Raw genomic sequence first — 14,637 nt, 5'->3', positions numbered from 1 at the left:
GCAGGCAAGACTAGATCTAAGGTATGGAAGGGTAGACGTTGGTTGAACGTTAGGCGAAAACAATTCAGCGATGGAGCCAATTGGATGAACGCAGTGGATTCTGATGGACTGATTTCACAGGTGCTAGGGCTTTAGGTTTCTTGTGGCGAGCACAGGAGGGCGAGTCAATGGCCTATAAATCCTCTCCCCAATTGTTAAGATTCCATTTATCAGGAGGATGGTCAAGATGTTTAATGGAACTGTATGTTCAGATCTTCGTATTTGGAAGGGAGACCTCTAAAGAAGACTCTGCAGAGGACGGCGATGGCAGACTATCTCTGCTTAATCTCTTGCCTCGAAGACCCTTGCTGGGGTCTCCATAAGTTGGCTGCAATTTAAGGGAGCTTCATGAGCGCACAGAGCTGATCGGGGACCAAGGCATCTAGTGCTTCGGGGGCAGAAATAAGGGATACAGGAAACCAGGAGGTCCTGATAAACAAGTGTACATGCTTACATTTCCGACATACATCCCTTGCTCAATCTTTCAGAGATAGCTGCCCTATGGGCTTGGATAGATTTATGGAGGAGAAGTCAATTTATGGCTACCAATCGTGATCCTCCTTGACCTGAGATTGCAAATGCCTTAGCAGACCAGGTGCTCGGGAGCAGCAGCAGCAGCAGAAGGCCATTGCTTTCACCTCCTGCAGGTGAGCTCCCAAAGGCAGCTGGTGGGCCACTGCGAGTAGCAGAGAGCTGGACTAGATGGACTCTGGTCTGATCCATCTGGCTCGTGTTCTTATGCTGTGAGATATTTGGGCTTTCCAGCTACTCTGGAGTCTCACTGCGGAGAAAACCAGAGGTGGTACTTTTCAACCAGAGGTGGTACTCGGAACCATCTGTATGCAACGTAGCTACTCCTCAATTCAACGATTTTCCCCACAAGCTTTGCTGGACCACAATAAACAACAGGAGGAAGAAGAGGAAAAAGGCACCACAGACTCGCTTTGGAGGCCGAAACCCCTCCAATTCTGCATTGTATATATTCGTTTATTTCATTGTACAGAAATTTAAAATAAATAGGTTAGGGCAATCAACGAGCTTAATTCTATAGCTGGGATTCCCCAGAGTTCAAAATTATCTGGTTACAGCTTGTGGGTGTTTCAAGGTTACCTAGATACATATATTATTACCTCCTTCAGTCACTGTACAGTTCAGACAAACTGTATGACCTGTACACTGAAAAGTGGGGATGTGGGGGGACGTCATCCCAGCCAAGAGGGTCATCTCCAGTGTAGCGATTTCTTTAAAAACAATTTCCCGACAAGGAACGCACAGTTCAGGACCAGCCTTAACGTGAAACAACTCTAGGTGACCCTCTAGAGCAGCGTTTGGTAGGGAGCAGGCCATTGCTGAAGCGGCTAACAGGCGTAAATTCATCCTTCCCAGAAGAGGCCAACGCAACAGTGAAAACAGAGAAGCCAAAGAACATCTCCTTGATAATAGGTGTCAAACTCGCGGCCCTCCAGATGTCATGGACTACAGTCCCCATCATCCCCTGCCAACATCATGTTGGCAGGGGATGATGGGAACTGTAGTCCATGACATCTGGAGGGCCGCGAGTTTGACACCAGTGTCCTTGATATTCACCATCTCAAGGTCAGGTATAGGTTTGCCAGGTACCCACTTACGGAGGGCAAAGTGCCAGCCATTTTGGCCTCTGTCCACCGACATTCAGCTGACTGGCAGGCAGCGGTCATCCCCATGTGAAAACATAATTTCTGATTGACCTGGAGGAACCACTATTGTGCTTGGGCAATGCTCTAGCAGTTGCCCCCAAACTCTATGGTTTCTATAGAATTTGCGGGCAAGCTCTAGAGCAGGGGTCTCCAATCTATGGACGCCCAAATGTTCATGGACCACGATTCCCATCAGCTCTGCCCATTGGCCATGCTGGCAGGGGCTGATGGGAATTTTGGTCCATGAACATCTGGAGGGCCGCAGGATGGAGACCCCTGCTCTAGAGCAAGGGTGTCAAACTTGCGGCCCTCCAGATGTTCATGAACTACAATTCCCAACAGTCCCTCCCAACATGAACATTGGTTATACTGGCAAGGGCTGATGGGAATTGTAGTTCATGAACATCTGGAGGGCCACGAATTTGACACCTGCGCTCTAGAGCAACACCCCAGTGGTTGCAGGTCACGCCAGAATTGACATCGTCTAACAAGGATGAAGATAGCGCCGCCTACTGGTTGCCACACAGGATGTGAGGAACGGTCCATCAGGATCCTCTACAAATATTGGCCAAAAGGGATATCATTGAAATATTGCATCTAGGGCGCCTCAGTTACTCAAGGGCAGCCCACAAACCTCACAGTTAATTACCTGGCCTACCAAAGAAAGACTTTTTAGGCAGCACGTTCTGATTTGAAAAGGTATCACTGCAGAGTTTTGTTTCGCAGAAACACACGGAAGTTTCCTCGAGTCGCTGAGCGATTTCCGTTTTTGCAGCATTTTGCAGATGACAAGAAAGGGCTAATCGGTGGGGGTGTCATGATGAGGAAATCAGGGAAGAAGAGATAAATTTCACACTGTTCGCTGAGCTGTGCTAAACCGTCTCTCCTGCAAGCCTGGAAACTGTAATTTGGGAGCAGCAAGGAGCAGAGACATCTTTTCTTGCCACCTGTCCCCTCAAAAAAACTACAGTTCCCAGAGTTCCATGCAGGTCGGGAAGGCCGACAGTGAAACCACTTTACCTGTTTGATGTTCTCGACCATCTACAAACAGGAGCCTAAGGTCAAAAGGGCTGCCTCCCGAGGATCCCTTGGCTGCATGGTTATGGAGTTCTCCCGTTGGCAAGACGGCGCCGTTAAAAGACAAGTCCGTGGAAAGAGCTTGATCCACCTCCGCCGGCGGCGTGCCCGCATCCCCCTGAAGCGTCGTCGTCGTCCCCTTCAAAGTCTTTCCACCACAGGGGGGATTTGGGTAAGGCAGAAATGTAGGCTGTTCGGTTCCGGGCTTCTTTCTCCTGTTCCTGTAGGGCAGAACATAAAACTGAACTCCTGCAGGATAAAAAAAAAATCAACAGGACTATGTCCTCCATTGCTGATCTGGAGAAAATGGCCACTTTGGAAGGTGGATTCCATCGCATTAGACCCCATTTGGAAGTCCCTCCTCAAACCCTGCCCTCCTCAGGCTTCACCCCAGGGGCGTAATGTCCATTGGGCAAGGTGGGCAGCTGCCCAGGGCGTCACCTTGTGGGGGGCACCAAAAATGCAGGGTTCGTTTTTGGGTATTTTTAGTGGTTTTCTGGTTTTGTCCTGTAGGGGGTGCAGTCTTTAGGCTAGGGGCACCGAAATCATATCATATCATCAGGAGACGTTCCTTATGCTACCCCCCAAGTTTGGTGCAGTTTGGTTCAGGGAGTCCAAAGTTATGGACTCCCAAAAGGGGTGCCCCATCCCCCATTGTTTCCAATGGGAGCTAATAGGAGATGGGGGCTACAGTTTTGAGGGTCCATAACTTTGGCCCCACTGAACCAAACTGCACCAAACCTGGGGAGTATCATTAGGGCAGTCTCCTGATGATACGCTGAAATTTTGGTGCCGATATGTCTAAAAATGAACCCCCTGCAGGCACCAATGACCTGGTGCAAAAAAAGTTTTTGGTCGTGGTGGGGGTGGCCGCCCATGGGGGGGGGACATCCAACTCAGGTTTTGCCCAGGGCTCCAATTTGCCTCGTTACACCCCTGCATCACCCCCCCAAAATATCCAGAACTATGTCCTCCACTGTGGGGCCCAACCTTTCCGAGTGTAAGAGCACCTCTGAAATTCTGACACAGGGCCATGGGCACAATCGCAAAATGGCTGCCACAAGAGGCGGAGCCAATCTCAAAATGTCAGGAAGTGAGGTAATACATAACGCTAATAGTATCTCTTCAGCATTTCAGACAGAAGCTCTGTTTTACAGGATCTGCACAGCCAGTCAGAATCCCTACTGGGCAAAAGCCCCATATATCCCTGCCCACTTTCTAACAGCACTTCAAGGACACCATGAAAGATGTTGATAGGGTGTCCTGGTGCCTGCAGGTGTAACCCCCATGCTCAGAATGGGTTGACCCAGAAAGGGGTGGAGACTCAAAGCAGCAAGAGGCTGCAGCAGACCTCATGTAGTTTGGAGGAGACGAGGCTACCAGACTCGGACCTTGGTTTGTATAAGCCCTTAACACCTTGTTAAGGTAACTGCAATGTTGTTGGGAACTAGTGGGAAGGGAGTTGTTTGTTTTTGCTATGTTGCAAATGTTGGAGTTTATTGTTTCAGGGCTTTTTTAATGTTTGCAATGGGTGAGAGTTCTCCTGGAAACCTTCATCATGTTGGATCCTGTTCATCAAGCCCTTGGAGTCTTCAGGAGCCAACCCACTTGCAAAGAAGAATTGGACTTGGCAGTATCAGTAGACTGTAAATATAAGGACTTGAAAATGCAACCTGATGATGTTAAATGTTGATGTTATATGTTATGTGTTAAGAAAGTAAACAATTTTGTTTTTAACATTTGTTGTTGCAAACTCATTCCAAGTTCTGCCCCACAGAACCCACAGATAGAGGTTACACAGGCACCACGTTGCGGGCCTGTGGGTAAAGCTAATAAAGGTTACCTGCAAGTATAGGATGTTATCCTTCGCAATGGCTTCCATCAAGTCTTTATTGGGAGAGGACAAATCTCCATTGACCCAACTGGCCTCAGGGGCAGTCTCCTGGCCTGGGTTTTTTGGCTTGGTTATCCTTTGTCGATAGAACAGCAGATAGGCCGTGTCCTTGGGGAAGAAGGAAGTCACGTTGCTAACTGACTCGAAAGACGAAAACAATACCCTCGTGTCATTGAAAAGGTACCACTGGATCGCAACGTCCAGAGGCTTTTCCGAGGGGACTTTCCACGAGGCGTTCTTTGGGTTGCTTCCTGCAACGACATCTTCGCATTCCCGGGCATAACAGTAGTAATGGCCGCTCTCTGAGGAAACTCCGGAATGTACCACCACGCTGCAGAGGTCGTACACGACAGACGCAAAGCTGTCACACGAAGCAGCAGGTCCAGCACTCCTCGCTGGATTAGGGTCACTCAGTTTCTGAGCGGACGTCAGGACCGGTAGTTTTAACACTAACGGGACCGAGACATTGTCAAGTATCTTCTTTCTCCTCATGGCTCGAAGGTCAAAGGAGAACCTCAGCAGGGTGAGGATGAGGTAGTGAGGGCCTTCGGTGAGTTCCGCCAGCTTTTCGGCATCCTGAAGGGATGCGCAATTCTCACAGTGATACTGGTTCTCCGCCGTCAACATCTCTGGCGATAAGAAATAATTGATCAAGTCCGGGACGGATCTAGAGGCTCCCGTGCCACACCCTTGTTCCCATAAGGGCAGCACCGAATCTTCGTCAGCCTTCACACCAACGGTGTCCCTCTCAGACCTGAAAGGGAGAGATGTCTCTTGCCCTTCTGGTTTCAGAGTCTCGACTGGCAACATTTTGGAGGGATTTTCGCCAGAAGCATGGCGGTTCCCCGGCCTCCTGGGCAAATCAAGCACCCGAGTGGGAGTTTCTACACTAGGTTGAACTGTCTGTGGACCCATTTCTTCTACAGGTAAAACCGAGGTACCATTGGGTATAGGCACATACTTATCAGTTGGCGGAAAAGCCAGAGAGAGATCTGTGAAGACTTCTTCTCTGGAAGATACTTTTAGGCACTTCAGACAACGGATTTTTGTCAACATTTTGCCACCAAACATTCTTTCGACCAGAGTCTTGTTTGTGGAGCGCCGTTGGTCGGTCTGAGATATCCATGTGGATTCTTTGAGCTTCTGATAAATTCTTCTTCCTGTTCGCTCTTCTTCGTGTAGCCTTTTGGGGAGAGGAATAAAAAACATTTTTATGACTGCTTCTCTGCGGATAAGAAATTGACGCGGTTTACAAGAATGTACAATTACATGCAGTAAAATAAGTACAAGAATAGCATAATAAATCTCTCTATATAAAAATTTAACAGTGTGTTTGTCCCTGATGGTGTCCCTCAGAAACTGCTGGATGGATCGCCCCCAAATTTTCACAGGGCGTCCCGCCCCGTTGCTGGCAGGTACTCGGACCTTCAAACTGCCGAAAGTCCATACCTGAGCCAGGTAAAACGTCTTTTTCCTGGTGCACCAGGCCATGAAGCTGCCTCTGTTTAACTGTCACCCTTAGAATGTTCGTGCAGCCTGTCTGTCTGTGGCCTGAGGGCTTAGAATGTTCGTGCAGATGGGCAGAGATGAGCAGTGGAAACAGTACATAGGTAATAGTGTTAGGTAATATGAGTGGAAGTGAAACACATACACACTTTGCCGTGTGAGACGTCGGGTGGGGTTCCCCCCCCCCCCTCACACGCAGGTAACTTTCACTCTCTGTGCCTCACCCACTGCTACCACACAACACACATCCAGCTCATCCTCACACACCTCACTCTGCCCTCCCTCACATCCAACCACACCTTACCCACTTCCTCACAATCATATTCAGCTTCACAGCTCTCTTTTACGGTAAGCCGCAGGCTGGAGTTTGCCTTTTTCTTCTAAGAAAATCCGTGGGGTGGGGGAGAACCTACACTACCTGCTCCGCTTCAATCTGAGCGCCTCACCACCCTGCCTCTGCTTCCTGACTGGGATAGCCTGCTTGCCCCAGTTTTGCTCCTTTACCCGAAGCCAGCGACTGTCAAAAGCGCCCCTGTCAGCCAGCCTCATGGATTCTAGGCAGGGATTCGCACTCTGGACAGTTCCGTTGTGGAATAGGAAGGGTTACCTTATACTAAAAAAAACAAGACAGCACCATATAACGATGTGGATTGAAAGGGGAAAGAGGGATTCCATTTGGTCACCCCAAAAGGCTATGCTGGGGATCATTGGACCTGCATGGATATCTGTGTGGGTTGCGGACTGTGATGAGAAGGACAATTGCCACAGCAACGCGTGGCTGGGCCCGCTAGTTCATTATAAGTCAGTTTTACTTTTGGATGACCACGGAGGCATCACCTTGTCTATATATATAAAAATCTATCGGTGTGTTTTTCTGCTGACAGGTAATCTCCCAAACTACTGGACCGATTGCTTTGAAATTTTCACACAACGTCGCATTCGCGTGCAGCCAGGTTTCCATACTGTTTCCACACTTCCTGTTGTGTACATGTCACAACTGTGCCAGTTATTGTGTACATGCCACACCTGTGACAGTTGGAACCACAGTTTTGTTCCGCAACAGCGCCATCTGCTGGCCGTCAAAGCAACACCCTCTGATACAAGGGAACCAACCATGCCTTCCTTGAAAACCACTGCCTTATGGAGTGAAAGGGATGGGGCGGGCCATCTGCACATGGCCCACCCACCCTAGTGGAGGAAGGGGAAGGTGAGGGAGGGTCCGGGGGTTTGCTGGACCAAACGCTCTGAAATTTGAACACAATGTAGCTCATGCCTCCCAGTGTGTTTAACACTAGATAATTCGCCTGCAAGGGAAGGGAGTGAAAGGGACAAGTCCAGCCACCTGCACATAGCCCACCCACTCTAGGAAGGGGAACGTTAGGGAGGGACTGGCCAGGTTGCCATGCAAGGGAACGGGAGAGAGGGAGGGGAGCAAGGCCACATGTTCGAACCGTTCGCTTCCCCTTTTCTTTCTTTTCCATTTCACCAGACTCAGCCACAGCAACACGTGGTTGGGCCCGCTAGTATCCAATAAAATCCTGTGTAGTCATATCAAATACAAAGTACATATTATTAACCTAATCCCAACCCTTAAAACTATAAGAACCCTACAAATCACATCAGATATTATAATACCCAAAAGCCACCTGTGCTTTACAATGGAGAAATATTATAAGCCAAAAGCATGCCGGAATAATTCTACCTTAAAGAGTCTCTGAAATAGCACCAAGTCCTGTTGCGCAACAGTGTCTTCTGATAGTGTATCTCAGAAAGAGGGTGCTACAATTGTGAAGGCCCTCTGCTGGATTAGAACTGCCAACCTTCAGGTGGTGGCTCAAGATGTCCCACTATTACAACCAATCTCCAGGTGACAGAGATCAGTTCGCTGGAGAAAATGGGGAAGGTGAACTCCATGGCTTTATCCTCATTCAAGTCCCTCTCCCTTCCAACCCCCGCCCTCCTCAGGCTCCGCCCCCAAAACCTCCAGGTATTTCCCAACCTGGAACTGGCAACCTTATCCTTGGGGGAAGAAAGTTGTTCTACCTTGGACCCGGGATCGCTAGCTAGCCCTCCAAAGATGAACGAAGGAACCAGGAGGGATCATAACGGGGAAAGGTGGTCCCATAGGTATGAGGGTCCCAGTTCATTAAGGGCTTAAAAGGTAAAAACCAACACTGTGACTTGGGTACACAAACTAACCAGCAGCCAGGGCAGCGGCTTCAAGTTAACTGGGCTATTTTTTATAGAATCATAGAGTTGGAAAAGACATCAAGGACCATCAAGTCCAACCGCCTGCCATACAGGAACACATAATCAAAGCACTCCTTTCAGATGGCCATCCAGACTCTGTTGAAAAACCTCCAAAGAAGGAGACTCCACCACACTCCCAGGTAGTGCATTCCACTGTCAAACAGCCCTTACTGTCAGGAAGTTTTTCCTGATGTTTAGTGGAACCTTTGGGACCGCATTACCCCATACGTCCCTACTCGGCCTCTGCGTTCAGCAGAGGCCAATCTGCTGGTGGTCCCCGGCCCCTCGATGATACGGCTGGCCTCCACGCGGACCAGGGCCTGTACGGCCCCAGCCCCGGCCTGGTGGAACACTGTTCCTCCAGCTGTCTTGAGCCCTCGCGGTGGACCTTCGGGTGGAATTCCGGCAGAGGAGCCACCGAAGGACTCAGAGGCTTGTTCCAAATCGGGCCTCTCCGGAGTGGGAACCAGCCGTTGAATGGTGCCCCCTTCTGTTCTTGTCTCTGCCTATATTTTACACCTTATTGACGGAGCTAGCAGTCTTCCCGTTGGAGAGGGTTTTTTAACAGTGGGCTTGCGGGGTGCCTTTGAATTTCTGAAATTTGACATTTGAATTTGATTTTAACCGCTGTTTTTAAAAAGGGATTGGTAATTTATTTGTATGGACGTTTAATTGTTTAATCTTGTTTGTATTTAGCTGTATTATGATTTGATTTTGTTGTACACCGCCCAGAGCCCTCCGGGGATAGGGCAGTATATAAGATTAAACAATAAATAAATAAATAAATAAATAAAATCTCTTTTCCTTCACCTTGAGCCCATGACTCCTGGTCCTAGTCTCTGGAGCAGCAGAAAGCAAGCTTGCTCCCTCACCAACATGACATCCCTTCAAATATCTAAACACGGCTGTCATGTCATCTCTTAACCTTCTCTCCACCAAACTTGATACATGGTTCACTGGACACCTTGAGTCCACGGAGATAAGGCAGGATGGAAAAGTTATCAATAAACAACTCCTGAAGCAACGATTCTACACTATGTTTCATTTTTTAAAAAAAACTTCCGAAGGCCAGCTTATAATTGCCATGGGGGGAGGGGAGAATATCCTTGCTAGTCTGAATTTTTCAACAGGTTTGATGGGTGTACCGGAACTGGCTTTACATGACCAATAGAGGAGCCGGGACTCAGCGGAAGAGCAATTGGTTGGAGTGTAGGAATTCCCAAGTTCAATACCCGGCATTCTTCAGTTAAAAAGTATCAGTTGAGGAGAAAGACCTCTGCCCGAGATGCTGGAGAGCGGTTGCCAGTCTGAGCAGGCAATACTGACGTTGATGGACTGACAATCTGATGTGATTTGGTGCCAGTCACACAATCCAGTAATGAAGGAGTTAATGTTGTGCATGCTAATTAGTGAGGTCAGAAGTCAGTGACCAGGTAATTGACCCCTAATGGGGTGCGGTCCGCACATAGGATATAGGTATATATTCTTTGTTCTCTCTCTGCACATGCTCTCTAGTAGATTATTAGCCATGTGATAGCCAAAGCAGAAGCTAGCTAATGGAGCTAGCCAATTAGAAAGATACTTTCTTGTTTTGTATCCAAGTTTACCCTTCTCTTCTTTCATAGCTACCCTGTTTCCCCGAATATAAGACATCCCCAGAAAATAAGACGTAGTAGAGGTTTTGCTGAAGTGCGAAATATAAAGCATCCCCCAAAAGTAAGACGTAGCAAAGTTTTTGTTTGGAAGCATGCCTGACGAACAGAACACAGAAAAATAAGACATCCCCTGAAAATAAGACATGGCGCATCTTTGGGAGCAAAAATTAATATAAGACACTGTCTTATTTTCGGGGAAACACGGTAGTAAACTCTATTTTCAGTAAGCAACGGCCTCTGCCCCTTTATTGCACAAACTATGCATTTATAAGAAGTGCGAAATAATTATCGCAACTAAGATTCACAACACAGTCCAATTATAAAGCAGTTTCATGTGTGTTTGTACACATGAGTAAAATAAACCCTCAGCACAGACATGGGAAACATTCAAATAAAGTTCCCTAAAGTGCCACAGGTAAAGTGCAAGGATGGTTCCTTAAAGTGCCAGTCATTCAACTGTACATTTCCAAGATGGCTCCAACCTACCGATCAAGGAGATACTTGAGGTATTCGGAGCAGTCTTGCTGCGCCCCACGGGTAAACCAGGGAGGCCACGAAGCCAGCAGGAAGTTTTCCGGGGAGATGGCAGGCCGCTGGCAATGAAAAAATCAGAGAGGAGAGCAGAGGAATTAGAGAAAGCATTTGAAGTACAGCTGAAGAGAGAGACAGCAAAAGGAAATCTGGACAGTTGTCACAGACTGCACAGGTAAATTACAAAGTGTAATCAGGAACAAGAAGCCAGAGAGTAAAGAGCTGGACAGCTCTTTAAAAGCTGCTCTATACTTTGAATTATTATTATTATTATCATTATCATCATCATCATCATTATTGTAGATTTCACAGCTGCCAGATCTTTAGCTGGTTGTTGGCCATTACAATTCGAGCCTCACCCAGAGGCCTAGGAAGTTGTAATGTATCGGCGTAGTATTCATGCAGATCCCAGCAGGGCTGCCTTCTGAATTTGACAGATGCTTTATTATTATCATCATCATTATTATTGTAGATTTCACAGCTGCCAGATCTTTAGCTGGTTGTTGGCCATTACAATTCGAGCCTCACCCAGAGGCCTAGGAAGTTGTAATGTATCGGCATAGTATTCATGCAGATCCCAGCAAGGCTGCTTTCTGAATTTGACAGATGCTTTATTATTATTATCATTATTATTGTAGATTTCACAGCTGCCAGATCTTTAGCTGGTTGTTGGCCATTACAATTCGAGCCTCACTCAGAGGCCTAGGAAGTTGTAATGTATCGCAGATCCCAGCAGGGCTGCTTTCTGAATTTGACAGATGCTTTATTATTATTATCATTATTATTGTAGATTTCACAGCTGCCAGATCTTTAGCTGGTTGTTGGCCTTCATTACAATTCGAGCCTCACCCAGAGGCCTAGGAAGTTGTAATGTATCGGCGTAGTATTCGTGCGGATCCCAGCAGGGCTGCTTTCTGAATTTGACAGATGTTACTTTTATCAATTCGAAGGTGTTTCCAGTGCTGCCCTAGTGTTTTCGGGATGGCGCCCAGCGTGCCGATTACCACTGGGACGACCTCAGCTGGTTTGTGCCATAGACGCTGATGCTCGATTTTCAAATCGCGGTATCTAGTGACCTTCTCGTGTTCTTTTTCAAATAATAATAATGATTATTGTTGTTGTTGTTGTTGTTGTTATTATCATTATTATCATTATTATCATTATTATCATTATCATCATTATTTATTTGACTTTTATACTGCCCACCCCCAGAGGGCTCTGAGCAAATAACTGATAAAAAGAAAATTAGAGGAGGCTGTAATCTGTAAAGGAGAGGTGAACAGTTTTGGGGGCATCCTGCCTGTGAACACGAGAAGCCTGAAGCTGAGGGAGAAATCTATTCGGAGTGAATTTTCAGTCAGAGGGAACGGAGTCTGGACTGAAGTTTTTGAGTGTCAGCTTAGGCTGGTAGCAGTGGCACACAGACAGGGAGAGTATTTTTGCTAGAGGTTGAAGTGGGAGTGTAGAGTAACTTTCTACTCACTCCCCAAAGCTGAAAGTAAGGGGATACATCTTCTAGACCTGGGATTCTAAATCTGTGGGGTACGCCTCTCCGGTGCATCGGGGGGGTGGGGGTGTTGAACTGCCTTGCAGCTATAAATTGTCCTGTCCACATTTTACTCATCCAGAATGTGCAAAATTGATTTCCATAAGCCTAAGCCTGTTTCATTGCTTGTGTTTGTGTTCATTTCATGAATTCACATTTTTAATTTACTTCAGAGCCTAAATTTTAGACTCTGGATGGGGGGGCGGGGGAGGAGTTTGCATTTTTAGACCCAAAAAAATGCAAACACACCCTACCTAAAGTTTAGAGCAGATTCGGGGGAGGCGTGGGTCATAGGCAGAGGTGGGATCCAGCAGGTTCTCACAGGTTCCCAAGAGTGGGTAACTAATTATTTGTGTGTGCCGAGAGGGGGTTACTAATTGGTGGTTTTGCCACGTGATTTTTGCCTTAGTTACGCCCCTCTTCTCAGCAGTAGCGCGCAGAACTTGAAGCAGTCTAGCAGGAGGTGCACCGGCATGCGTGGCAGCCTGTGCCTGCGTGCATTCGTTTACCACCCAAGGACCGGCGCAGCGGCTGCGTCCTTGCCACAGTCCCGCCCAGGAATGCCCCACCCCTGGAATGCCCGGCCATGCCCCCAGCGTGCCCCGCCCAGCCCCATTGGCGTTACGCCACAGTTTGAATCCCACCACCATGGGAACCTGTTACTAAAATTTTTGGATCCCACCACTGGTCATAGGGTCTTTTCCAAGAGAGATGAGACAGCAAAAAGTTTAAGGACCACCGTTCTAGTCAGAGAAGAATGATCCAAAACCAGATAGAAGGGAACTATGCTCGGAGGAGAATACCCTGCAAAGGTTATCTCAGGAATAAGACTGTGAATTGGGTTTCTAATGGAAGACAGGCTCAAGGTACCAAAGTCAGGGTGCCATCCTTCAAGAACCCAGCACTTTTGAGAAACGCTAAGTAGAAACAACTAATGGATTCATGAAAATATAGTACTTATAAACAACAACAAAAAATCCTCTCTCATGTAAGAACTAAAAAACCTGAGGAAACAAAAGCTTAATAACTTTCTCTAAAGCATGTGAAATGAACTGAACATTTGTTTATAGTGGGTTACGTTAATAGTTTACCAGCTTTTGAAAAAAAATCTCTTCATACCATCCTGGATATCTAATAAATATTCGCTGTTGTTGTTGTTGTTGAACTTAAGTAATTTTCAAATGCCTTTATAAAGAAGGCAAGTGGGGTGTTTTCAAATAAAGAGACAGTCTACATTTCTCCAACAGTTCCTGAGGCTGAGCGAAAAAGCCAGAGAAATATCTTCCTAAGGTGGGACTTTATTATAACAACCTATAACAACATAGAATCATAGAGCTGGAAGAGACCATAAGGGCCATCAAGTCCAACCAGTGGCGTAGCGCCAACAGGGTGGGAAGGCGCAACGCCTCGGGTGTGTACCAGTGTGGGGGAGTTCCGGGACATCCCCCGAGAGTAGGTTACTAATTATTTGTGTGTGCCGAGAGGGGGTTACTGATTGGTGATTTTGCCACGTGATTTTTGCCTTAGTTACGCCCCTCCTCTCAGCAGTAGCGCGCAGAACTTGAAGCAGTCTAGCAGGAGGTGCACCGGCGTGTGTGGCAGCCTGCGCCTGCGTGCATTCGTTTCCCGCCCAAGGACTGGCACAGCGGCTGCGTCCTTGCCACAGCCCCGCCCAGGAATGCCCTGCCCCTGGAATGCCCGGCCACGCCCCCATCGTGCCCCGCCCAGCCCCATTGGCGCTACGCCACAGTTTGAATCCCACCACCATGGGAACCTGTTACTAAAATTTTTGGATCCCACCACTGTGTGTGTGTAAAATTCCACTCATGGGAGCGCGGCACCACTGTGCCGGCGGATTCACCCCCCCCCCCAAAAAAAAGCACTTACTCCAGCAGAGTGGTGATTTCGTTGTCTACTGCTTTTTCAATTTCTGAAAGGGTTACAGGCGGGCTTTAAAACAAAGTTTATTTTATTTGCTTATTTGGTTTACAGCCCGGCTTTCTTGCTGAGACTCAAGGTGGGTGACAAGATCTGGAAAACGGTTGAACCAGACCGTAGCGAACAACGCAAAGGGACTAAAATGACAGAATTGGAAAAGAATGCAGACAATCCCCCCCCCCAGTCTAAAATATTACATATCACAATGCAGAAAATGGATTACAAAGGCCAAAGAGGAGGCAGTTAAAAGCAAGACGGAACGTACAATAAACATTGCCACAGATCCCAATCTTATAAACATGACATCATAGAGGTTTGTAAAACTATGCCCAGAGTGGAGAGAGTTTTTGTCACTATCCCAAAATACTTGAATTCAGGGGCATTCGATGGTGGGTGGAAGGTTCAGGATGGAGAAAACCAGATTTATATCCCTGCTCCTCCATATGAAGCCTGCAGGGCAGAGGTTGGATTCAGCCTATTCGCACCTATTCAGTAGAACCGGTTACTAAAATTTTCTCAGTTCGG

The 14,637-nt window shown here is 47.5% G+C and overlaps 1 protein-coding gene across 1 annotated transcript; it reads right to left on the bottom strand.

Moving 5' to 3' along the window:
- Positions 1 to 2,062: 2,062 nt before the first annotated feature.
- On the bottom strand, positions 2,063 to 10,701 carry LOC125430541 (ubiquitin carboxyl-terminal hydrolase 35-like). Its single transcript, XM_048492515.1, has 3 exons — positions 10,584 to 10,701; positions 4,636 to 5,869; positions 2,063 to 3,013 (listed from the first exon to the last, which is right to left on the bottom strand). The coding sequence occupies exons 2-3, from the start codon at positions 5,755 to 5,757 to the stop codon at positions 2,849 to 2,851; spliced, it is 1,287 nt and encodes a 428-aa protein (XP_048348472.1). The 5' UTR covers positions 5,758 to 5,869; positions 10,584 to 10,701; the 3' UTR covers positions 2,063 to 2,848.
- Between the last annotated feature and the right edge of the window lie 3,936 nt (positions 10,702 to 14,637).

The sequence above is a fragment of the Sphaerodactylus townsendi genome, linkage group LG04 (assembly GCF_021028975.2).
Source record: "Sphaerodactylus townsendi isolate TG3544 linkage group LG04, MPM_Stown_v2.3, whole genome shotgun sequence".
NCBI lineage: Eukaryota > Metazoa > Chordata > Lepidosauria > Squamata > Sphaerodactylidae > Sphaerodactylus > Sphaerodactylus townsendi.
This window is presented reverse-complemented; position numbering and strand designations above follow the sequence as displayed.

What these genes read in the sequence shown, in the direction of transcription:
- LOC125430541 (XM_048492515.1), bottom strand. Translation starts at nt 5,757, where the DNA reads ATGTTTGGTGGCAAAATGTTGACAAAAATCCGTTGTCTGAAGTGCCTA. An exon ending in ATAACATCCTATACTTGCAG is followed by an intron (nt 3,014 to 4,635) that starts GTAACCTTTATT and finishes TCTGCCCTACAG; the next exon opens with GAACAGGAGAAAGAAGCCCG.